The 26569-nt window shown below is 37.2% G+C and overlaps 1 protein-coding gene across 16 annotated transcripts in view; it reads right to left on the reverse strand.

Moving 5' to 3' along the window:
* RALYL (RALY RNA binding protein like) overlaps nt 1-26569 on the reverse strand; it is a 610187-nt gene that overhangs the window by 99132 nt on the left and 484486 nt on the right. For all 16 annotated transcript variants that reach the window (XM_054692165.1, XM_054692167.1, XM_054692166.1 and 13 more), the window contains one exon: nt 19537-19612. In XM_054692165.1, coding sequence (XP_054548140.1) covers nt 19537-19612 — 76 coding nt within the window. The remainder of the gene's footprint in view (nt 1-19536; nt 19613-26569) is intronic.

The following is a 26569-nucleotide window of genomic DNA, read 5'->3' on the forward strand; positions in this document are numbered from 1 at the left end:
TCATGACTGTGCCAAAGATAATCCATTACCCCTAAGGGCTGAACCTCCTTGAATATATGAAAACCTCACTTTTTCAATTTTAGTCCTGAAAGTAAAAAAAAAAAAAATGTAAAAGAAGAAAACTTCTAGGAGAAAATCCCTTTGGAGAAAAATGTTTATCAATTGAATCCTTAGAAACAGATGATTACATTGTGATATGAGCAGAGAGAACTTTTCTAAGTTGTTTTTAAAATTTTTTGTAAGATAATTGTTTTGTGAAGAAAAGGATTGATTTTATCTTCCCTAAGATTTACTTTTAACATGAAATAGGCAGTGAATTTTATAACTCTTCATTCGGGACTCACTGGAATTAGAAGATAAACAAACCATAACCTTCAGAAAAATTATAAATAGAAGAACTATAAAATAGAGGATGAAATAAAGATGATTATTTAGAGCTAAAGGATTTATATTTGTAGTTAACAAAACACTAAGTTGTATTTACTAAGGGCCAAGGTATTAAAAATGCTATAGGCTTTGACTGATTTAAATATCATGATACCTTCTAAGATAGATCTCACTTTACAAAATGAAGAATCTGATGTCCAAAGATGCTAAGTATCTTGCCCAGGGTCACACAGCTAAAAAGTGATTGAGCTAGGATTTGAATTCAGGTATTCTAGCTTCAAAGTTCATGTCTCATGCCTCCCATGGTACCCTGCTCTTGTCAATTTGTTTGTTTTGTTCATATGTATGTATGTATGTGCCTTATGGTGTACATATGTTCATATGTATGTATGTGCCTTATGGTGTTGTCACATTTCCTTTCTTTATATTTTCTGTGTTCTACCAAGAAAACTGATGTATGTTTTCAAAACGTTAGTGAAATGCTCAGTATTTCCAAATACATATCTCTAATATCATTCTATTTATGGCGGGTGACTAAATTGACCACCATACATCTCAAATGGTACGTAGGTGCCTATAAATGAACATGTCCCAAACTAAATTCATTGTCTTCTTCCCTCATTCTGTTCTTTCCTCTTTATCCCTAATTCAGTGGCACAGTTACTCATATGATCAAATTAGAAAGATTAGAATCTTTCAGTAGACTCTCTTAGTTCTGTCATTTCTATTGTCATGTTCCTCTTCTTTCTGTTCTGACCTCTCCTTTTTGTTATCACAGTTCAAATGATCATTACATGGGCTATCAGCATAATTTCCTCAATGATCTTCCTTCTTCTGTTTTTTTTTTTTTTTGTTTTTGTTTTTGTTTTTGGTATAGTCATCTCTGAGAGCAGAGTTGTATCATCTTTCTGACCTAAATTTTACAAATTTCTGAGTGTTTATAGGAAGTATTTTCCTATAAGGCATAAGGGGCTGGTTAGGAGTGCAGCTAGGAGTGCATTCCTAACCAGTCCCTGTTCTCACATGACTATTTTCACAGCACATCTTCTGAAACTTAATCATGGTATATTAAAATCACTAGTATATTTTTCAAGCTTCCCATTAAGATTGCTTACTTTTTGAAAGTAGGAACTCACTATATTTTCACTGTATTTCAAGTGCCTAGAATCACACCCTTTTCATAAGAGGCTGTCATTAATTTTGTCAGATGAACTTTGTCTCACCACCCCCCTTTACGTCCATTATTTGCCCACAGAATAAAGTCCAAATTTTTCAATATAACTAAAAATTCATTCCCAGCCTTTTTCTTCTACTACTTCACCTTGCAAATTTTATGCTCCAGTCAGGCTGAACAAACTGCTCGGTGCCTGGGTGACATCTTGCTGGCTCATGTCCCTGTGCTTGGGCATATGCGATGTTTTTGCAGAAGTGATTTCAAGTATCAGGACTTTGTAAGACTAGTAGTTTTTATGAAGCTAAAGTACCTTTAAGTATGATCACCTATTAGATTTATAGGATTCTGTAGTTAAAATTACCAAGTAGTAACACTTTTCATTACCATCTCATCTATTCTCTTTAGACACCCCAAGCCCTGACTTGCATTTAAGATGAAGCTGCCAAAGGACTTATGGATACAGGTTCTACAACTAGAATGTCTGATTCTAATCCTGACTCTACTACCTTCTGGTCGTGTGGCCTGGAAAAAGTTAGGCACTCTTCTTTGTGGCTCAACGATCTCATCTACAGAATGAAGGTCATAACAGACCTAACTTGGGCTGCTCTGAGAATTAAATACATAAGTAAATTAGATAAATTAATTAATAGACAGCTCAATGTTAGCCATCCTTGTTATTATTTTGTACTGGTGAGTACTTTGATTCTTATTTCTGGATTCATGGATGGCCAGTTGGCAGATATAAGGAATCCAGATTGATGAATGGGTTGATGAAGTAGTTATATTCTAATGCATCATCATCCTGGGATATGTTGATGAAGATATGCAGTAGGAAACAGATGAAATGTTTACATGGAATGCAGGTGAGACTATAAATCTGCATTGGCTATAAACACAGGTTTAGGAGTCATGCCATTAATGCAGAGCTAGTATATATCAGATACTAGCACTGCATTAAAGAATAAGGGTGGTCAGAGAGTGTGTGTAGAATGGGAAGGACAGGGAAGAGGAAAGAAGCACTATCTGGGAGCATTAATAGGACTCTAGGTATGTAGATGCAATGCAAAGGTAGGGTCTGGAGAACTGCTTAGCCATTTGTACTAGCCTGTAACTGGCACAGCACTCAGCATATAGCAGGTGCCCCCAAATATTAACTGATGAGAAAACCTGCATGTGGGTGGATCTATTAGTCAGCAGACTAATCAGTTCTACAGAATAAAAGAAGATACAGAAGAGAAAATTTCTCTTTGGAAGTAGCTCGTGTATGGTTAACTGAAGCCAGGAAGTAGGAGAATTGGAGGATTACATTCCAGATATAGATCAGTGCTGATTTTCATTCCAAAGATGATTTTGAAATCTAGAGATGTTTTAAATCTCGTTTGTCAATCCATGAATGAATGAAATAATCCATTAAAGGGATAGAGGAAATTTTTCACCACCTATTTTTTCTTGTTGGAAAGGGTTGCTTTTCAACTGCATTTCAAACTGTGTTTTAAAGACATATGTGGGTGAATTTGATGTAGAGACAGCATGGTTGACTAGTATTTGCCCCAACACTTTTTCCACAAACCCTGAGTCTACTGTGATCATTATAACCAGAGCTTACTACATGTTAAGGACTGTGCCAATCCCTAAATACATGTAATTTTGACAAGAACAGTTGAAAAAGCTAAAGTTGAGAAAGACCAATTAATTTACTCAAGTCACACAGCAAAGTGATGGAGTCTGAATTCAATCACAGGTCTGACTTCAAAGTCTGTATTTGTAGCTTCTGCTTTATAGTTTTACAGGGAAAGAATACAAGAAGTTATACACTGGCTGGCTGACCCTGTCTCTCTGACTCCACATGGAGCATGATGATGATGTAGGTTATTGTGAGTTAACACTCAGCTAACCACTTGCTCCTTATTTATGGAATAATTTGACGGACTGTTTTAAAATAACCTTAAAGATTACAGGATTCTTATTTTGATATTCAAAATTTAGTCTACATTCCATCAGTAGCCATTTGTAATCTAAACACATCTAGATGACATATCATGATTCCAAGGCCTTCTGACTTAAACAGGCTTTTTTTTTTTTCAAGGTAAATGATTAAATGTGAGCAAAAGATGATGGCTTTGATCAGAGATAAGTACTTGTAAAATGATTCTTAGATGTCTTCCTTTTCTGAACATTTGCATATTAAAGTATAACACAGTCTATTAGAATTCTTAAAAATTCATTTATTTCCAGAAGTTTGAAAAAACACAACTCTAGGTGAATTCTTTAACATCAAGTGAAAAATCAGAACTTGCTTGTGGTTCTTAGCCACTTGCCTATGTCTCTTTCCTCACCAGAAGAGAAAGCAGCCCAGACTTCTGTGCTGTCCAAATTGGGTTCTAGATGCCTATGAAATGGCCTCCCTGAGCTCTTGCTCTGGGAAGCAAGAGGCTTGTTAGGAAGAACAGACTTTTTTTGGTGGGCAGCATAGGAAGAAACAACAGCCCACACAGGTGCCAACCTTTTCACCTCCATGTGCTCCAAGAAATCTGAATGTGACTAGCCAGTGCCTCTGGTGGAATAAAACTTCAAGATAGCATTGCCCGCTGAACATGAGCCTTCCTACGGTACATTCCCACATCAGCCATAGTCTTTTTCCAGGTGTGGCTAACTACAAGATAGTTATTTTATAACAGAAGCACAAGAATTATCCCAGTTATACCCTTTTGTGGTTTCCTGTCCAACCACATTGGGAAATTTGTAGAGAAGTGAGGCTCTGGGTGTGAGTCGGAGGTGGCTGAGAGGAGGAGCAATCATTTCCTTAAAAGCTTGTAAGCTTTAAAACTGAGAGGTCAAGTAAGTTTTAAATTTTCATGTCAATTCTAATTGGTGGTGGCTGCAGGAGCAATGTGTTGACCAGAATTCTAAAACCTACTCAGGCCTCTAAGTGTAAAAGGGCTGTAATTAACCTGTGTCTGCCTCAGAAAATGGAGAAGAAAGGAGGAGAATGGTGTCCAAATATGTATTTACTAGCTTTGTGCTGACAGAGTTACTTACTCGAAGTTACAAAAGGAACAGAGGCATAAAGTCTGCAGTAGAACCTGGTTTTTAAGACATATGCCAATTAGTATAAAAATAATGCATACTTAAATGCTTTATATATGATAATAACCAATATTTGGGACTTGACACACTGTTTGAAGACTTCTGGCACATTTAACCTCATAACCTCCCGGTTAAGTTTGTACATTTATTGGTTCTATTTTATACACAGGAAAACTAGGCAGAAAGAAACTGAATAACTTTCTCAAGTTTGTAAAGCTAGAAGGTCATAGAGCAGGTCTGATTAATATCTTGAGTTCTTGGTCTTAAAGTACACTTGTACCATGTTATTTGTTGGTCATTAGTAGTGGATCAAATTCATCACAAAGTTAAGGAGCGCTCTTGTGATAGAATTCGCCTACAATGGATTCTATTTCTCTGAAATAAAAAGCAGTATTCCCTCCTATTTTCTGTGATACCTTTATCAGAGGCTTTCATGCCCAATTGAAATATCTGCTTAGGGCTATTATGGGGCCCCTGGTTTGTTCCATTTACAGTTACCACCATCTGTGCTGCTAACTCCAGGGACAGGTTAATGGATGGCTGTGGTATCAACCAAGAATCTCAGTGCCGGTTCTGACACCCACAGTCATGACTTTTGCTCTATTGGAAATTGAGGATACAGGGCTCATTTCTCTTGGACAGGCTGTAATGTTCTTTCATAACTCCAGTGGGAGGATTGACTGCAGCATGAGGAATCCTGGTGAAATATAAAGAGGATCCTTCTGGCAAGAAAAATCATTAACTACTAGTAGATTCTCCTGGGAGACTCTAACAGGCGTGGGGCTCTGGTCAGGGGGCAGTAGGTATTTGGCCAAAGCAGAGTATCGGGCCTTATCCTTGTCCTACAGTAATTCCAGAACTAACCTCACCACACCTCATGTTTGAAGCAAGCACATACACTTCTGGAGATGTTTCCATTAAAAAAAGAAAAAAATAATAATTTCCTGGAAAGAGACACTTTCAAACTCAATTATTTTCATAGTGGAAGATTTGCTCACTTAATTCCAAACTTATAAAGTGAGAGGAAGTAAATTTAAGAAAAACTAGCAAGTGGCTGCTCAGCTGTCTCTTTCAATTGTCGTATTTAGTTACTTGCTAATAACTGTTAAATCCTACAGAGAAACTGGGCATCTGCCAAGAGTTCAGATTGGGAAAGTGGATAATCAGTCACAGGGTTATCCAGTTGAGATCTCAACACTCAGTCCTACTCTGCAGAATTTTGATGTAATTTATCTCCCCCCTGCTTTTTTAAATGAAGACATCACAGTCAATACAGTTCTGGCAGTCTTTCGATTGTCAGTAAATTGTGCAGAGTGTGAACGCTGCTAAGTGACGCAATATCCATATTCACAGGGCCAGTCCCAGTGGGTTGATGTGCACATTTGACTTTTGTCCTCATAGGCCTCCCTGCTGCCTCCACCAGTCCCCACCCTTTGCCTATGTCCCACGCTCTCATACCTGTTCAGTTCTCTGGTGCCATCTCACCTTCTCTAAATTAAATGCCTGACATTCATTCAGCTACATTCATTGTAGTTAATGTCTGATACAGGCTTGGGAAACAACAAATCATTTTTGAGGTAACATTAGTTTGAAAACCCTGTATATGACTTAGACTTAGGGTATACGTTCATACCTCTTCAGATGACTTATCACACCTCACCCACCACCAAAGCATCCATAATCCTCTACCAGAGTCCATTGGATGCCTCCCCACCTTGTTCTTTTACTCCATCCACCCCCTCTGGGACCCTCAATTGTGCAGTCAGATACGCAGAGTTTATTATAGCTTAGTTTCTATATTTTGTTTCTTTATAGTCCACATATGAGTAAAATCATCTGGTATTTGTCTTCCTCCTGACTTATTTAGCTTAGCATAATCCCCTTCAGTTCCATCCATGATAAAAACTCCATTTCTTGCCTATGCTTTGCTTATCCATGTTTCTGCCCCCTTCCCAGTGACAAGCTTGTCTGACAGATTAATCTTCCCCTTGCCTTCCTGTCTTGGTTACCTCAAGTCCTCTCAGAACTTGTACCCTTTTGCAGGTCTCCCCGCCGCCAGCCTAGTTCTTTGAAAAAATTAAATCTTAGCACTTAAGATTTTAATGACCTTAACAGTCACATGCAGATAAAACCATGTGGTATCAGTCACCTGTCTGGATTACTCATGATTACATGCTACTAGATTGTGTTAAAAGCTACAACTGAATTACTGGGCTGCATTTTGCCTTGATGTTAGTGGCCCTCTAAACCTATGGCTCTAGCTATCTTATAGGAGTGTGGTTTTGTAATTCCAGGTCCCGTCTTCTCCTGCACTGCTCCTGTAGTTAACTGTGCAAGATTGAGCAATGACCCCAAACCTAATAGTTATAGCCTTGTGATGTCTCTTCAATGTTGACCTCCATAGTGAGTTATTAGTTAACATGACCTTTGAGGTGTACTTGACCCAACTGATTAGTTCTCAGTGAAAGAATTTTCTTCATTGGGTTCATACCACTTAACTGACCCACCATAATAGTTGCTTGAGTTATCTTTATTAATTCTTTACTTCAAATATTAGTATGTTCTAGAGCTCAGTCTAGAGTTCTTTGTTCTTTCTTTCCTCCTTTGATGTTTGCCTTCATCTAGTCTCATGACTTTGAATGCCATCTACATACCAGTGACTCACAAATAATTCGATCCAGTGCAGACCTCTCCCTGTACTCTAGATTGGGAATCCAACTTTCTATGTGGTTTCTTCACTAAGATGTCTATTGAGATCTCAACTTTAACATTTCCCAAAAGTAAATTCCTAATCTCTACCACCACCTTGGCCTACTCCAACTTGTTCCATGGGTATTGTTCATCTCTCTTAATTGCAACTTCATATGTTCAGATGCTCAGTCCAAAAATCTCGAAGACATATATGGTAGCTTAGTCTGGACATCATTAGTTCCTTTCCAAGAGGTGGACTGGCCTCAAGACTTGTTTCTCATGAGTAGAATATGGCAGATGTGACACTATGGAACTTGCAAACCAGATTTAAAAGAATAGGAACCTTCACCCTCTCAAAGTCAGTCACTATGTAAAATTGTGGCCTATGCTGAGGCCACTGTGCTATTATATAAAGTAGAAGCTGACCATGTGGAGTGACTGTGTGGGGAAAGATGCTTGGTCACCAAGCATATTCCAATCAGCAGAGGTACCAGATACCTAAGTTCAGAGGCTATTTTGGACACCATATAGAGTAGAATAATTCAACTGAACCCAGCCCAGATTGCTGAATATGATAGATAAGTCTTTTTAAAGTCAGTAAATGTAATCTAGCAGAAGATAATAATGTCCTTGACTCTGTTCTTGCTCTCACAGACTACATACAATCTGTTAGTGAATTTGTTGCTCAACATTCAAAATATATCCATAACATCACCACCCTTTCCATCTCGGCTGATATTATATTACCTGCCTGATTTTCCATGTTCTTCTCTCATTCTATTATAACCTAGTCTCAAAATACATAGTCTTTCAAAATTTAATTCATGTCATGGTAAAATTGTGCTTAAAATATTCCAAAGACTCTCATTTCTCTTACAGTCAAGACTAAAGTAATTCGATGGTGCATGAGCTTTTACAGGATTTGGCTCTCCATCACCTTGTTACCTTCTCTAGAGCTCCAGCTTTGCTTGCTTGATTTTGCTCAAGAAACATTGATATTGTAGCTTTTACTTAAACACATATTTATACTTCTGCTTTAAGACTTTTGTGTTGCTAGTTCGTCTTCCCATAATACCTTTCCCTCAGGCAAAACCTTACTTGTTCATCACCTTCAAGCCTTTGCTCAAATATCACCTTCTTAGCAATATTTTCACTGACCAGTCCTATTCAAAATTGACTGCTCATTTTTCTACTCCCTAGCCATCTTTTCTTGGTTTGCTTTTTCTCCAATACTTTCTGTCATCTAACATATTGTCAGTAATTAATTAGGTCAATTTTTACTATCATTTACCTCACATTTGAGAGCAATGTCAGGAGTTTCTGTCCATTTTGTTAACCGAGATATCCTCAGTGCCTAGATAATGTCCAATAAGTACTTAATAACTAATGCATGACTAATTTAGTGAATCTGTGTTTTCTTCTCCTTCACTAGATCCATGGATAGTTTCCAAAACAGGCTGAATTTATTAATCCCTAAGCCAGCATTATTAATAGAGGTTTAGAGCTAAGTCATCCTTTCAGACTTGAAATCATGTTATCCACTCAAAATTGCTGAGATCAAAGTTCTCCTAAAAGTTTTTGTCATTCCTCAATAGACTTTTAGAACTCACCTAATGTGAAACACATATTTTATCCTTCATTTTCCACTCTACCAGTTTGTGTTGCCTCAAAATTTGGCTTCTGTCTTGGCTACTATGAATTTTAATGTCTACTGTCTTAAAACCCCTCATGAAAATTAGCCTACTGGATTATTCATTTATAAAAGGCTGCTTTCCAAGCCGTTTTTATTCATTATAAATGGAATAAAATAACTGACTGGAATTCTGGATCTGGGTCTCTGGCTAGGGACCTTGGACCCATTGACTAGCCTGCTAGATGGCAACTCTCTCTGATTTAGTCTAGGTAAACAAAATTGAGAGCTGGTAGAATGAGTTGCTCCAAGTCCTATTTGAGCAGGTGTACTAAATCATGGACTGGCAAATCCTGTCCAAAAAATTCAGCCCAACACACTGACCATGAGGCACTATGATGGACAAAAAGCATTAGATCCTAACTAATGAGTATCTCACAATTTCCTGGAAGCAGCAGGTTGAGAGCCCATGTGGACAGTTGGAATGTAACCTGTCTGTGCATGCCTGTGTGTGGCCCAACCCAGAACGAGCTATGATGCTGCTCTTCTCTTCCCCACCTTGTGGACTTACTCTTTAAAAATCTCCTCCTAACCCCCTTCAGGGAGCCAGGCTATATTCTCCTTTCCCTCATTAGCTACCCCATGTATGAGTTTCTCTAATAATAAAACCTTGCCTGGTTCAACTACAATGAGCGTTGTCTGGTCCTATTTTCAAATACTAGTCATATAATGTTTCTCTTCTCAATCCTTTTAAGATGAGATTTGTGATTATCAGTATATTTAAAAAGGACAATTTTCGGTAAATCAAGAAATTATTGGGTTGTCAGAAAAGGCATGATGTATTTTTTCTATGTTTTTCAAGCCAAAATGCATCATGACTTTTCCAATAACCCAATAGTTAGAATTCTGCTTAAATTCTTCTAGAATTATCACACTATCACAATAGCATTGCTACCCTGATGCTGTGGATAGCATTAGATAGTTTTAGTAAGATGCTGTGGATAGTTTTAGTAAGAATAGGGCTTAAAGTATCCATAACTGTTGCTAAGCAATCCAACTAAAAATGCTATTTCGCACATGATTATCTGTATTTTGTGGGTCATCCTCTATTTCCTTTTCAAACTCAGCAAATGGTTGCCATATCACTTTCTTAAAAGTACAATCTGGTACATTCATAGTCTCAGACTCATTACCCTTCGTTGTCCTGCATTGATGGATTTTCTCTGCTAGGAGGTAAGAACACAGAACCTATGCCCTCTTTTTCTGCCATGGCCCATGCTCTGCATACTAAGACTATAACCTTGACTGTATTCAACACTCTTCTGTTACTATTTGTATCTCAAATATACAATGTCCTCTCAAAACACCAACAGCAGGAAACTGACTGAATTGCAACTTTAAATACAATGAGGGACATTTACTGCCAGACAGGCACCACTGTCTTATTACTGGCTCACTAATCTGTAGTCAGAACTGCCATCACCTTGTATTCCTGATTTATTTATTTTATTGCATCACTAAAGGGCTCATAAATTTTGACTTTTTCGTTTTTTGAAGACTGGATGACTTCAGCTGCTCTCCCCCATGCACCTTGCACTTAACACTCCTCTCTGCAGCTGAACTTCTAAGCCTGGGGTGGCACTGACTGACAGCCCACTTGCAGTAGTTAGCCCTGGCAGTAACTGCTTTTCTACATAGGATTGTTGGCCTGCACTGAACTGTGAAACTAATGTTAATGAAGTTGCCCTTTTAGAAAATTAACTTTTCTAATAACCATGGTGACTAAAGGAGGCTAGTTTTAAAGATGAAGGGCTTTATCTGTTGAAATGGTTTTGCATAACAACCAAGCACAAGAAATCCTCATTGTTTCCCCTCTGGATTGCTTTTATGTGATGTTTATCAGCTATCACCAAGAAAAATCTAGTTTTAAATCTCTCTCTCTTTTAGTTGTAAAATTCTCATTAAAGGAAATTTTCATTATGTATTAAAGTTGTAAGAAAAAAGTCATCCGAGTTCTCACTGTCCAAAGACAGTTACAGTCATATTTTGGTCGTCATTTTTTCCCCTCTGTATATGTTTCATTTGTTGAATAGTTTGGGTTACTTATTTATATAATACATGTTGTTTATATAATTCCATGCTGTTATATAAACTGTTTATATATTTTTGCTTTTCTTTGCCTCTAATCAAATCCTCAATCTTCCCTGTGTCATCATGAACACTTGGGGAACATTCCCCCTAATGGATGTGCCATACTCATTACTGCTTAACTGCTTAATATTTTGGTTGGAACAGATGACTCACAAAAGTAAAATTGCAAAGAATATTTTGGGTATAATTCCATATTTTCTTATATTTCAAAAATAATTAGGATTATTTTCTTCGATATACTTTCAGCAATGGAATGACTTAGGCAAAAGAGATGAATATTTTAACCTACTGGATATACTTTGAAGAGAAAAAGAAATACTCTTGATAATGAAGCAAATACATGTTATATCAGTCTCTGGACTTGAAAGTAAATAACAGAATTGCAGCATGCTAGAAGTGGTGTAACCTGATCCCTTCATGTCTAAGGGACATAAACTAAGAAATGGTGTAACCTTATCTCTTCATGTCTCTATGAGAAAGATGAGCTTGAAAGAGGTTGTATTGCTTATACTCAGTTGGTACTGACAAATAGTGGAAGATACTTGATGTGACTGCTGATTTCCTAACTTCTAGCCAGAGCTCCTTTTAATGACCACTGCCACTTTTTTTTTTTTTTTTTTAAAGATTTATTTATTTATTTTATAGAAGAACCAGGGTACAGGACAGATGCGCGGCAGGGTGAGAGGAGTCACCAGAGACAGAGTAGGGAACAGAACAGAACAGGCAGACTGACGAAATACACTGCTCAGGGGAGCAGCGGGTGAGACAGGAGAGATCTGCCCTGTCATGTGGGACCCTCGCCAGCCGGCCGGGATCGAACCGGTGCTGCAAAGGTTGCAGACAGCTTCACAGCGTGGTGCTGTGCCACCAGGGGAGGCCCACCACTGCCATCTTTTTAGGACCGGGTGATCTTGATGTGTAAGTGGAAGTTTGGCCAGAAGAGGAGCTATTTCAAAAGATATTAAAGTGCAAACTATGTAGTATCTGTTTCATTTGCAACATAAAATTCTTAAATTAAAATGAGCCCCTGTCATTTGATTCCACCAAGCAATAAAAATAAATGAAATAGGGCCTCCCCGGTGGCGCAGCAGTTGAGCGCTGGATTGTGAAGCTGCCCGCAGCCTCTGCAGCGCCAGTTGGATCCCCGGCAGCCTGCGAGGGTCCCACAAGGCCCGCAGACCTCTCCTGCCGCCCGCTGCTCCCCTCATCAGTGTACTTCGGTCCATCTGCCTGCTCTGCTCCCCGCTCTGGCTCTGGTGAATTCTCTCACCCTCCTGCGCTACTGACTGTACCCAGTGCTTGTATGAATAAATAAATAAATTTTTTAAAAAAATAAATAAATGAAATATATATCAGCTTTTATAGAGATTTGAAAAGAAAAATTCCATTAGTTTAAAATTTGCATGTATATGTGTGCTCATATGCTACTTACGGTGGTATCTGCTATGCTGTTTAGATTACTTCATATGTAATAAGTTTATCTCCGAGGATAGAGTTAGGGAAAGAATAGTTTCTTCTCCCAGATAAGTTTACTTTCTCTGAATAGATGATTCTAAAATGACCCTGCCGGATCATACCTGCCCACCTTACCCCTAAATTCTACTAATTTCTTCTCTTTTAAATTGGTGGCATAGTTTTATGTCTTTGGATAGTATCATAAATTTCCTTGAATCAAACAAATAAAACTTTTTCAAAAAGTCTTAGAGATGGATACTCTACATGAAAGAATGATACCATCTAGTCTCTCTACCTTAGCAATGTTCTTTCCATACACAGGAAGATATTCAGTGTATAGATATTTATGCATTGAAAACACAGCAGAACACTAAATGGGCCAGTCTTTCACCTAGCAAAGAAATGCCTGAAGCAGAACTATTTTAGTGGGTATTGTGTCAACATTTCTTTAAACATTTTAAATTGAAAGTTTTATAAATTACATTTGTGCTTAGTGTTGAAATATGAGGACACTAGAGTTAAATGTGATTTTTGTGTTAAAAAATTTCTCCACTTTAAGTAGTTGTAAGAAATGATAACCTGTTTAGTTGACTGTGTGAATATTAGTAACATGATCATAGCTTAAGGCTCATTAAAATAATCTTCTAGAGTACTTTATTATAGACCTTTCCCTTTGAATAATCATAATAATGAGATTAAGTAAAATTTGTAGAGCAGTTCAAACAGTTCTAGGCTCTTGAAATATATTATCTTTCAGGAAACTTTTATTTCTTCCTTTATACAGCCAAAGAATGAGAAGAACAAGAGCTCATGTCCAAGCCACAGTTAATACTACACTGATTTTAGGAGACAGGCCTAATATTCTTTCAACTGAAAACACTCCTATAAAACATTTGCACAAATTTAAACCAGCCTCTGAGTGAATGTTTGGGACATTTTCTGGTTCAACAGTATTTCATGTTTGCTTGGGGAGTGTGAATTACAAAGCACATATTCTCACATATCTAGATGTATGGATATTCAATTCTGAATTTTAGAAGTGGACACCTTTTTTTGTCTTTTTCTTTTGGGGAATGTCCCTTTTGTCTCCATGGATATTTCCGTGCCAGTAATTTGGTTGCCTAGGAAAGACTGGATTAGGAGCAAAAAGACTCTATTTGTTCACAGGTCCTGCAACGAACACTTTAAGAGTAAACCTTGTAGGCTTGTCAGTGCTTAAGCTCATGTCCATTTCAGGGCAGTATATACTACAGGGGCTGGCATCTGTTTCTCTCTCCTCCTAATACTTACTTAAAAACCACAGAGTCCATTCCTAGGTGACTTTCTCAGTGAGCTTACCTGACTAAGTAAGTGAAATGGAAGCTTTTGCAAGTGTTAAAGGGGTTCAATGACACTGGAGTGTTAAGCTTCTAAAAGTTAATGTGCATCATCCTCGACATTATAAGAGGAGACAGAAAATAAATAAAATAATCAATAGTTAATTGGCAAACATTTTTCATCAAACAGAGCAAGTCAGTGAATTGGAGATGCATAAGAAGCTTTTCCTTCAAATTGATTTTTGCTATTTAACATTAGCTGAAATTAGCTTCCATGGCTTTTGTTACTATTTTCAAGGTTCTAGGGGACATCTGGAATCATTTGAGGGTCCCCCTTTTCCCAAGATGTGTCAGAGTTACCATGAAAGATGATAATAGAACTCAGGCAGGTCCAGTAGTAAGCAAATCACAGCGCTATCTTGCTGCCAGGTGATTGAAGTTTACACAATATAAACCACATTGACAGCTATTACCACCCATGGTGGTGATCTAAAAATGGTAACACTGGTAGCTATAGGTTATCCTGTGACAAATTTAGGGACTCTTAAGTACCATGTCCTGATAATCTTGATCTTCATGGCCATCTCTGTGGGATGGGAAAGATACTACTGATAGGAAAGGTATCTATCTGACAGCCACAAACTTTTATCGGGAATGACACCTAGCAACAGCTATGAAATGAGTGGGATAAACCTGCAGGTTTGACATGTCTTACTGAGCTGTGCTCACTGTGACTGGGAGGGTTGCCTCTAGAGAATGGAAACCTGGAGTTGTCCAGCTCTGATAAATGGTATTTTTATTCTCTGGTTGTTGGCTTTACTCTCATCAGAGGAAAGGTCTGTCTGCTTCATAAGCAGAAGTAAACAATTATTCTCATTTAACAATTACTAAGCATTAATATGAACTTGACATACTGGGAAATGTACTTCCTGTGGGGGGGGGATCACTATTTTAGAGTACCAGAGACACATGGTACATTATTACAAGTAACAATTTTTCTCCTTAAAGGATGAATTTTCTATTTGCCATTATGTCCACATCCAATATTTATGGAATGTTCACAAATGATTAATTATGTTTCATTTACAAATAGTTTCTAATGGGAGGGATTTTTACTTTAAGAACTATTTTAATGAATTGCCTGTCTTTATGAATTCATGTTCAAGGTTGAAATAATTTCTTTTTGCTTCCTTCCCCCAACTCTGTACCTGAGTCTGCTAATTCTTATCATGTCTTTCCTATTTCTTCCACCAGAATCGTATGATTACATCCCCAGTTGCTTACCCTAGAAATTTTGCCCATGTCTGTGATTCACTGTTTCCTTTTACCCCATTTGTAATACACCATATTCAAATGGCTCCATGTTCCCTGTAAAATAAAAGCAAAATTTCCTAATTCTGAGTACAATGTGGGGAGTCTGGACCACCATAAACGTCCCAGTGACCTGTTCTCCACTAAGTAGACTATCCTGGCTTTCACCCTAAGATGTTCTTTATCTCCGTGTCTCTGATTTTTATCTCTGCACATGTTTTCTTTGCCTGGAAAGTTCCTCTTACTTTCGTCTGCTTGTGAATTCCTGCTTGTTCAGAAGTTGGCTAAAGTATCATCCAGACTTTCCACTCTCCCTTCCCCTAGGAAGAATCAGTAACTCTCATTTATCTTCTTATAGAACTGTATTATACATTATCGATGTATCATATTTATATGTACATCTACATCTAGCTCATCTGTAAAATAGTAAATATTTGAAGATTCACTTTTTTTTTCAAAAGTTGTGTCTTCTATGTATATCATGTTTAGTTAGAACATGACAGATGTTTAGTGAAGATTGGCTAAATTGAAAACCCTATTAAAGGAAGTAATAAAATATAATTATGTCTCAGTAGATATTCCATGTAAATACTACTCTGGTTGATGATGTCAATACGGTGGACATAGTCAAAGAAGATAGTCTGACAGCAGATCACTTATATCAGAATAAATAGATATAGACACACAGTAGTTTTCAGAGCATGAAGTTAAATCAAAGATTACCTGTACCATAAAATAATTTACTTTTATTTCATTATTCTCTGTTAGCCCCGCAATCTTGACATTTTCTGTCATTTGCCTGGAAGAGCAGCTTCCATAATACCTCGAACATGTAGACACATAACAAAATATGCCTTGTGTGAATGAATGAACAAAATTATTTCAGTTTTTCATTTTACAGATAAGGAAGTAGATTCAAAGATGCAAATAACAGAAAAGTAGAAATCACCTCTGTTCAAGTTGCTAGCATATTCCTACATTGAGGTAATACAATTTCATCCTACTAAAGCGAAAATATATTATTGAGCAAATGAATATAATAAAGATTCCAGCAGAACTTGCAGCCCAGGTTCAATGAACACTCCAACGCAGGCAAGGCATAATCAACAAATTTGCTTACTTACAGCTCCTTCCCTTACTTTTATAAAAAAAATTATTTATTTATTTTTTATACAGAGCTGGGGTACAGGCCAGAGATGCGGGAGGGTGAGAGGATTCACTAGAGACAGAGTGGGGAACAGAACAGGCAGACTGACCGAAATATACTGCTGAGGGGAGCAGTGGACAAGACAGGAGAGGTCTGCCGCGCCATGTGGGATTCTCACCCAGCCGGCTGGGATCGAGCCCGCACTGCAGAGGCTGCGGACAGCTTCACAGTGTGGCGCTCAACCTGCTGCACCACCGGGGAGGCCCTCCCTTTCCAGATTTATGGTCAGGGCCTCAGCATTCTTATCTACAAGGTCGGGCAGCTGGCCAAACTGTTCTGTCTCTCCAAGGCCATCCCCAAATGCCTGCATCTTTCCCTCCTTGCCTTGCCCCCTTGTCTGGGGACTTTGCCACAAATGGTTGTGCCTGCTGAAAAACGATGTTATCAATGTAACAGATATGGACACAGTTGTGTATAAAAGGAACTCTTGGTCTTTAAACAGGTGCTCAGACCTTACGGGGCTACCCTGTTCTGGGACCTCATGCATGAGTAATAAAGCTTTTCCTGACCTCGCCATTCCTAAAGTACCGCTTGTTCTTCCTCTGCCTGGATAAAAAGTAGAATTTATTTCTGCAACACTACTAGGAAAATTACCCAACCAATAAAGAACTTGAACTTCAAATCTATGAACTTGAACACTATGGTAACACAAACAGGTTCTTATGTAGTATATGGTCTTTCTTTTACCACCTGCTGGCATGGTGTTCATGGACATGATTGGTTTTGGTGGGCAGGGATCTCTCCTTTTTCTGATCTGTATTGCTTAGACGGTAGCAGGAGGGTAAATAAGGAGAGCTGAGATCTAGTGGCAACATCACTAGACCTGAAGGCTGAAAAGCAGAATTCAGTTCCTAATTTTGTTATCTTGCTTCAGGCAAATTCTTTATTGTCATAGAAAGTTAGTTTTCTCATCTATAAAGCAAGACATAGAAAACCAACCTTTGTGGAGTTGTGTGGTGAGCAGATGAATAATGACCAGGAAAATACAGTCTGTCTACATAAAAGTAAGGGTATTATTATTGTTAAGCTTAGATAAAAATGAGAAAGTCTGTATAAAAGGCTTTCTCAGCTGCGTGTTCCTCCCTTTTGTGCCTTTTGTTCTCATTTTTGTAATTTCACTCAGTTCCAGCCTTTGCTTGTGCAAACAGATGAAAATATGATAAATACACACTTTCTGACTAATGTGATTTGTATGCAATATATCAGATTTAAATGAACTTCTGCTTCTAATTCTTTTGAATCAATTCAAGAGAACAGTAATAGAGAAATAACAGAAAAAGCATTTGCTTCTTGTCATAAGCTTCTATTCTCATAAGAAAATCAAAACATTCCAAGAACAGGGAAAATATGAAAATTAACATCATTGCATAGACAGTGGTAACTCTTTGATGAGAAAAATAATCCACTGCCAGCTTGTTTTGTTAATAATTGAAAATGACTTTTGGATGTTCTGTATTAGCTGCATCTCTACACAAACACTTAAAAAAATGGATCAAATCAAAACTAATTTGCATTTCTCAGTTTTACAAACAATACGTTCAACTCAAACAGGGACAGGCGGTATCATTTGCCTTTTCTTGGTGACTTCATCTCTGACCTTTACCATCAATACTGCCTTATTACTGATCATTTGTACTTGTTAAGTCCAATAGGTTTCCATTTTTACATAAAATTAAAAAAAATTAAAGTTAAATAAGTTCACAAAGACAGGATATTAAGGACAATTAAGATATATTTCCAGATATATCTTTTAAGATATCTGAATGTCACACAGTAGAGGTTTTAGGTATGAGCAGAACCTGGGCACTCATTTAGTGCCACCTCTCATCTTTGAAAGTTTGGAAAATGAGGCTATGAGTGACTGAAAGGAGATATGACTGCTTTCTTAGAACAAAGATCAGGAAACAGTTCAAGCTATCTTTTGAGTACTCACACATATACACTTATATATAAATATTGAATAGAACATAATAAAGTTTAATATGTATAATTTAATTCTCCTTTACCCAAATGATTTCAAAGAAAAAGCGTGTCTTGCTCAACACTTACATTAACTTTTTGGATGTGGACACTGATGGAGTGATAAGTATCTGGGAGAGAACAAAATAAATTGGATGATAGGAGATCTCAATAGCCTGGAACAATTGGCTAAGTCTAACAAAAAAGAATTTAACACAGATAGATGCAAAGTCAGCACTATAGTATGAAAACCAGTGGCAAAACTATATGTAGTGAGATATATGGTTTAAGAACAGGATATGATTTTTCCCCCTAAGTGTCTATTTTTAAAGAACCAAAAGTTCCTTGAGTTTATTCTTATATTCTCTCCACAGCAATGCATTTATTTTTAACCTAATTGAAGTATATACTGAATCATAAAGATGCTAAATAGAATTTACTCTATTTAGTTGGCATTGAGATTATAGGTATGGACACTGATAAATTGGGGTAGGTAGAGAGAAAAAACCAGAATATTAAATTGACTCTAATCTAAGTATATTGGGAAAGATGAAAGGAATCAGATATGTCTCCCTGGAGAAGAGAAGGACTGTATTTGTTCTTTTAGAGAAATGGGGGTGGAAGGAGCATGTACCTTATAATAAAAAAATATTTAATAAAATGGGAGAATTCAAAGTGTGACATCAAAAACATGAATTTGAATCCTGATGGCATCATTTACCAGTGGTGCAACCTAGGAAAATCGCTAAGAAAAAGTTGCATATCAATTTTGTGATCTGTAAGATGATAATGGCAACATCTACACTGCAGAATTGTGAAAATTAAATTAGATCAAGCAACATATACAAAACACCTAGAGTGCATGACAGTAAGAGTCAAAAATACTGAACTCTATTCTTTCAGGTAGTTGTGAGAGATGTTTTTGAGTTTTCTTAGAGGAATATCTTGTGGAAGGGTTTGAGGACAGATAAGAAGGTTAAGCATCCAAGATCCCTAACAATTTTGTGTGATATTTTTATATGCTGTCTACTAGTATTTTGTTGTACTTTGTATATACCAGTAAAGATGTTCTTTAACTGACTTGATGCTTCATAGGTTATATTTTCTTTTATAAAGTTATAATAAATTTTCACCACTACATATAGTAAAGCAGTGCTTGTTCACTTACCTATAAAGTGCGGAAAGGGGCCTCTTGTTTCCAGGTTTTGGTCTGTATGGTTTGGGTTCTCCTGCCATGTTGATGTCTGAAAGCATAAAATAACAAAATACTGATTTAACGATTTGAGAAAAGTACATCATGGAGTATCTGTTTTTGTCAGTTTCCTATGCAAATGTTATATGCCATTCACTAATTCAATAGGTATTTATTGAGCAGATTTGCTCAGGAACCAGTTGAGATACATTATATACAATACAGATTAGATACAGTCCTTGTTGAATTTACATTTGACTGGGAGAGATAGGCAATAAGTAGCAAACATAAGAAATAAGAGAAATAAACAACAAAATAGAAATTCTTAAGTTCATGAAAAAAGAAAATGTTGAGGGCCTCCCCAGTGGCGCAGCGGTTGAGTGCTGGGTTGTGAAGCTGCCCACAGCCTCTGAGCGCCGGTTCGATCCCCGGCCACTGGTGAGGGTCCCACTTGGCGTGCAGATCTCTCCTGCCACCCACTGCTCCCCTCAGCAGTGTACTACGTCAGTCTACCTGTTCTGCACCCCACTCTGGCACTAGTGAATTCTCTCACCCTCCCGCGCTTCTGACTGTACCCAGTGCTTGTATAAATAAATAAATAAATCTTAAAATAAATAAATAAATAAATAAATAAAGCCAGCATCTCTTTTAAAAAAGAAAATGTTGAACAAGATATGCGAAATCAGGAATCCTTTCTAAAGTAGAGATATAGAGATAGAAAGACCAGAGAGAGGGGAGAAAAGGGAGAGGGGAGAAAGGAAGAGAGCAGAGAGTGGGGGGGGGGAGAGACAGAGAGGCAGAGAGAGAGAGAGAGAGAGAGAGAGAGAGAGAGAGAGAGAAACTGGCTTGCACAGACATCCTTTTGATTTGGATTTTTTGTAAGGAGTGTCTCAGTTTGCAAAGACATTTACTTGGATTAGAGGTTTGATCATGAGAGGAATTATTAAATTTCCATGGTAGTATCTTTTCTACCTATGTGAAAAGAAATTGTGAAGTGTACCAGGTTTATTAAGGGAATAAAATGTGCCCAGTGACTGGAGTGTGAAGTTATCAAATTCTGATGTGGTCAGAAGGAGATGAGGGCACATTCTTTGGCCTCATGAACTAAAAATATGATAAACTTTGCAGGATGAGACAAGAAGATGCTTAATTATATTACTAAACAGTGTATGTATACAACTGAGCCATCTAAATCTTAAAAATATGTGTAGTGGTGAGTGGTGAAGATGAGTGGTGAAGATTTAGGAAGTAATAGGAAGTAATAGAGATACCCATACATTTATTTAAGTTAAACATTCCAAAGGATAATTGAGGGAAAGGATGGTAAAAATTAGACACCAATACGTTAATGGATTTTTTTCTGCCTTAAAAAGAATATGACAGAAGGAAATGAAGGTTAAAAAAATAATTTAAAAAATTTCAATGTAGCTATCATTATTACAGAGTAATTTGACATGGAATTGATTTAGCCATACACCTTGTGCTGTTCTTTCTTGATGGTAACTTTAGGACCTTTATGCACCAGACTGGTTAAGCTACTCTGTGCTATGATGTACTATATGCAGTATTTTCATCAACTCTAAGTTCTGTGATGTCTTTTTTCTAGCATCTCTTTTCTTTTTCTTAATTTTTTTTAAAGATTTATTTATTTATACAAGAACTGGGGTACAGACCAGAGGTGCAGGAGGGTAAGAGAATTCACCAGAGACAGAGCAGGGAGCAGAACTGAAGACACTGAGGGGAGCAGTGGGTGAGGCAGGAGACGTTTGCTATGCCATGTGGGTTTCTCCCTGGCCATCGGGGAATCGAACCTGTGCTGCAGAGGCTGTGGACAGCTTCACAACGCGGTGCTCAACCCGCTGCACCACCGGGGAGGCCCAAACATCTGGCTGCCATGTGGGACCCTTGTCCGGTGGGCGGGGAGCAGCCGGGGATCGAACCTGTGCTGCAGAGGCTGCGGGCAGCTTCACAACCCAGCGCTCAACCGCTGCGCCACCGGGGAGGCCCTCTTTTCTATCTTGATTCTAGTAACTTACAAAGAACCTACCTATGTGGCTTCAATATACTTTACATCCTCTCTATTTGGCTCAAAAAAGTACTAATAAATTTTGCCTGTGTACTTTATAATCTTGAAGTTTGTAAGACGAAGACCAACACGAATTTGCAGCAAAGTAATTTGTTTAGGGGGATTGTAAAAATGAAAAAAACACAACTGGATGGTTTGGCTAGAGCATAATTAAGACAAAGTGCTTAACTAAATTTTCTGATTTTCAAAATTTGACTTGTTCCAAATTTTTGATGTACAATTTCAATTTTCAGTAGCAAATAAGTATGTACTTAGGGGATGGCACTAAAACTCAAACCATTTAACATGTTAAAACACACACAAAATTTCCAAAGGATAATAGGAAACTCTGTAGGAGGCAGACACCAATAGAAGCTTTGAAAAAGCTATAGCAGTTAGAGTACTGGTACATGGAGAGATGCAAAAATAAGCCAATGGAGGACAATTAGGAGCCTCCAAATTGACACACATGTATGTGGATACCTGCATAATGATAGAGCTGGCATTGCTAAGTAAAGGAGAATAAGTAAGTAAAGGAGAATGGAACAACTAGTTACCCATAAAGATGAATATGAAATTGGATCTCCACACCATACAAAAAAGGTCAATTACTTTGGATTATTTCTTAAATTCCTGAGTTTGCAAAAATAGCCGCACAAAATGCTAATACTTAACAGTTCTCATCAAATTATTTTGGTGCAGACTAAAAAATCCTAGTTAAAGTCCTACTTGTTACACAGGAATATCTGAAGCGATAACTGCATACCGAACTAATGAACTCTATTATCTGACTATTAGAATCACTTCTTATGGAGAGAGTTAGTAATATTATGTAAGCACCTTTAAAAAGAAGTCTGTCATCGAGTTTCTGTTTGGATGTATTGCACATCACACCTTTGTGGAGAAACCCCTGATTCCCTTCCAGCCATAGGATAATGCCCATGGGAACTAATGCTTTACTATGGCCAGGAGGTGACTGGAGACAATGAAATTCCACTGGGATGGGTGGGGGCATTTACTTGCATTTCATCATATGACATTATGAGCCTCTTAAGTATCAACCAGCTAAATTACAAAAAAAGACCCCCTATCAATTTTAAGTTAGTATGAAAAATATGAGGAAAAAACTTCACTGATTGACCTTCTAACATAAAGCTTCAGATTCAATCAATTTAAAACTATCCTTTTGGCCTACTGTTGTCTTTTCACAGTAAGTTACTTAAAACTAGATTGTGTTCTAAAAATTTAATCAATTTTCTTCTTTATTTTTAAACTAAGTAAGCAAAGTCAACATTCCATGACAGAAATAACTATAAAGTTACCGAACTGAAGTAAGTCAATGAGCTGAGGCTGTTCTGACTTTAGGTAAATGAGATGAGGCAAATGAAGGCAGGTACCATTCCAAAGCATCATCCTCCAGAATGATATCCAACACATGTAAACATGCTTATTTGACCAATTCTAATAAGCTCCCTACTGTAGATGTAGTGCCAACATTCATGCTTTTGACACTTGATGACGGTAATTGGAATTCTACACCGAAGTAGATGCAAGTTTCCCCTCGTTGCACCCCTATTTTACTTTATTACTTTGTTCCAACTGCATTGATTATTGAGCAATTATGCTCCTGGACTTTGAATTTCTAAATAATTACATCCAATTTCTTATGCCCTTCAGCATCCTACACAATATAGTTATACAGTGGGTGCTAATACAGACTAGAAAGTGTATCCTTGCTAAATCTACATTGGGAAGTAGTGTATCTTGCTAAATATACATTGCCAACACATTTCTTAAAGTTGTATTTATCTGAATAATATCTTAGAAGATGTTAATAAGTATGCTGCCAAACATATATGGTAAAATAAGTTCAATAAAATTCTGCAATATATTCCTTTCTTGGATATTTGCAATGCATATTAAAGAATAGGATTCCAGAAAAAAAGGAAATATTCAGCTGTATTTAACTCAGGTGCGTGCGTGTGTATGTGTGTGTGTGCAGTAAGTTTTGGACAGCATATACGAGTAGCAAAACAAATGAAAGAAATAATAAAACAAAAGTACACTTTTATAAGGCCAAACAAGTTGTTATAAGAATAAAAGGGGAAAGAGGCTAGATAAACTAGGTAAAACTAGATAACAGGGTAGCTGAAATTAGATGGATAGAACTGGACTTAGTATAACTTAAGTTAGTGAACTTAATGTAATAAATATAGATGTTGACTTATAATGATGCACACCTGAATTTTTTTTTTTAAATTGAAGTGACACTGTGTTATATTACATAAACTTCAGATGCTCATCCGTGAACATCAATATGTGTATAGCACATTAATGTCATTGGTAAAAGTTGAAATTTACTATGAAATGTTGCAATACAATGTTACTTCAATATAAAATTATTAAAAGAAAACTATATCCAGCAAATAGATCTTCTCCAGAACACTGGTTTATGAGACTCCCTGAAATATTTAGAAGAAAAGCTTGTACATTGACTTCTTTGCCATATATTCAATTTGAAACATCCTCATGTGAATACTGTTAAATAATACACTATTTACATGGCTACAGTAAATGGGCATTTGCTGTGTAGCTACCCCTAATAAACCCTGCTGGCATCTGTCATTTTCTAGAGAAACTGAATATTGAAGTGAGGTCTAGTTTATAATGTAGTAGGGACTTCACATTATCAATGCTAATTTTTAGACTGCAAAAATTAAAAGAAATATTTTCTAAAGAAATTACTTAAAAGTAACATCTTTATTCTTGGGATTTTTTTTTTCTTCCCCCAGGTTTTAAATAAAAGTTTAAACAATTCAGCCATAGCACATAGACTGCCAAGGAAAGTCATTCACTCTTTTATTGTTCACATTTAGAAGATTTAGAGATTCATTACCGTTCCATTGAATACAAATTCAAGAGATAAAGAAAATAGTCTGTTATGTTTGACAAGTGAATGAATATAACCATACATTACCCAAGTATAAGCACCATAACATTATAAAGTGCTTTTGCAAGTTATTATTAGTTTAGATCCTCAGAACATTCCTGTGAAATAAGCAGAGCAGGAATCATTATTCCCACTTCATGTATATAGATGTTTGAGATATTGAGAAATTAAATGGCTTTCATTATAACATTGTTAGTTCAGTTCACTACAACCTTCTTTATTATTATGTGTGGCTGCGTGCCAGAAACTGAACTAGTAGGAGAGGGGATGAATTGTCCCTGCCCTGGGAGAGATGACTGACTGATAGCAGCAATTTTAATCCACCCTAGTCTCACAGTCTAGAACTTTCCCTGCTACTTCACTGTTCTTAATCAGATTTTGTATGTCATATCTTCTATGCCGCTCAAACCCTGCTTGGCTTACGAAGCAACCTGCAAAGCAATGCACAAAGTCTCCAAGCGTTCTAGCATCATGAGGGAGGATGAGTAAAGGAACACAGTAAGATTTATCTGGCAGCATTGGGGGAACACAGTTAACTCTCAACTGATCTGCCTGAGATGTCTTCCCCAGGCAGGTTCACTGCCCTGTGTTTGCTGGAGCTGCCCAGAGAGGCTGACTTGAAGGAAATAAATGCACTCCACTTGCAAATCCAAGTACAGTCCACCTTGTACTTTAGCATATTGACATTTGAAGCATTTTGAGTCTAAAGCTGAGAATCGAGACAGTTCTCTGCAGAAGTAAATGGTTTTGTAATCTTGTTGTTTTTCTCTTCACAGAATTAAAGCTAGTTTTAACACTTGAAATATGCCCTTAATAGTATGTTAAAATATTCACTGTTATGGGAATGAAACTGTGGTCTAATTTTACTGGGCAGTCACTGAATTGTGACCATTTTAATGAGCCTTTGGACCTAGTTTCATAAATTAGTTCTGACACAGCACTATGGCACGTTGGCCTCTGGTTATTAGAATGCTAATGTGAAGATCATTGGTTGGCCAGATTCCCATTTGTTACCAGAAAATGCTCTGTGCTCCCAGGCTCTGTCTGCAAGGACAAATAAAAGTGGAAACTTGAACTTCTTACCGATTACCTGGCAAGTCTTATCATCGTATGTGACTTATTTAGATTTACACTATTTTTTTTCCCCAATAGAAATTGACGAGAAAAGAAGAGGACATGAGTACTTGGATGGCCTATTAAATTTATTTTCTATTTTATTCAATAGTTATATTAAGAAGAAAATGTGCATTTGGGTTGTTTCCAAAGCTTAGCTATTGTAAATTGCGCTGCTATAAACATAGGGGTGCAGGTGCTCTTTGGAATTGATGTTTCTGTGTCCTTTGGGTAAATACCTTGGAGTAGAATTGCTGGATCATATGCAAGCTCTATCTTTGGTAGGTTGAGGAATCTCCACACAGCTTTCCATAGTGGTTGGACCAGTTTGCACTCCCACCAGCAGTGCGGGAGAGTTCCTTTCTCTCCACATCCTCACCAACATTTGTTGTTGCTAGTTTTTTTAATATGTGCCATTCTCACTGGTGTGAGATGGTATCTCATGGTAGTTTTGATTTGCATTTCCCTGACTGGATCAAGAAGATGTGGTACATATACACAATGGAATATTACTCAGCATTCAAAAAAGATAAACACTTGCAATTTGCAGCCACATGGATGGAGCTAGAAGGGATCATGCTCAGCAAAATAAGCCAGAAAGAAAGAAAAATACCGGATGGTCTCACTCATAGCAGGAATCTAGAAAACCTAAATAAGGGACGGAAAAAGAATATAAGAAAGAAAAAATCAAAATCAACAAACAACTATGAACCAGAGACACACTATGGTGGTGGGGAAAGGAGAGATTGGGGTCAAAATAAGGGGGTTGCAATTGTATGGGGAATATAAAAATAAAATTTAAAAAAATAAATAAATAAAAAATGAACCAAAAAAGAAGAAAATGTGAATGCCACAGATTGCTTTTTCATTGATCAAATCAT

Source organism: Talpa occidentalis, unplaced genomic scaffold (assembly GCF_014898055.3).
Source record: "Talpa occidentalis isolate TD23 unplaced genomic scaffold, MPIMG_talOcc4v2.1, whole genome shotgun sequence".
In the NCBI taxonomy this organism is placed as follows: domain Eukaryota; kingdom Metazoa; phylum Chordata; class Mammalia; order Eulipotyphla; family Talpidae; genus Talpa; species Talpa occidentalis.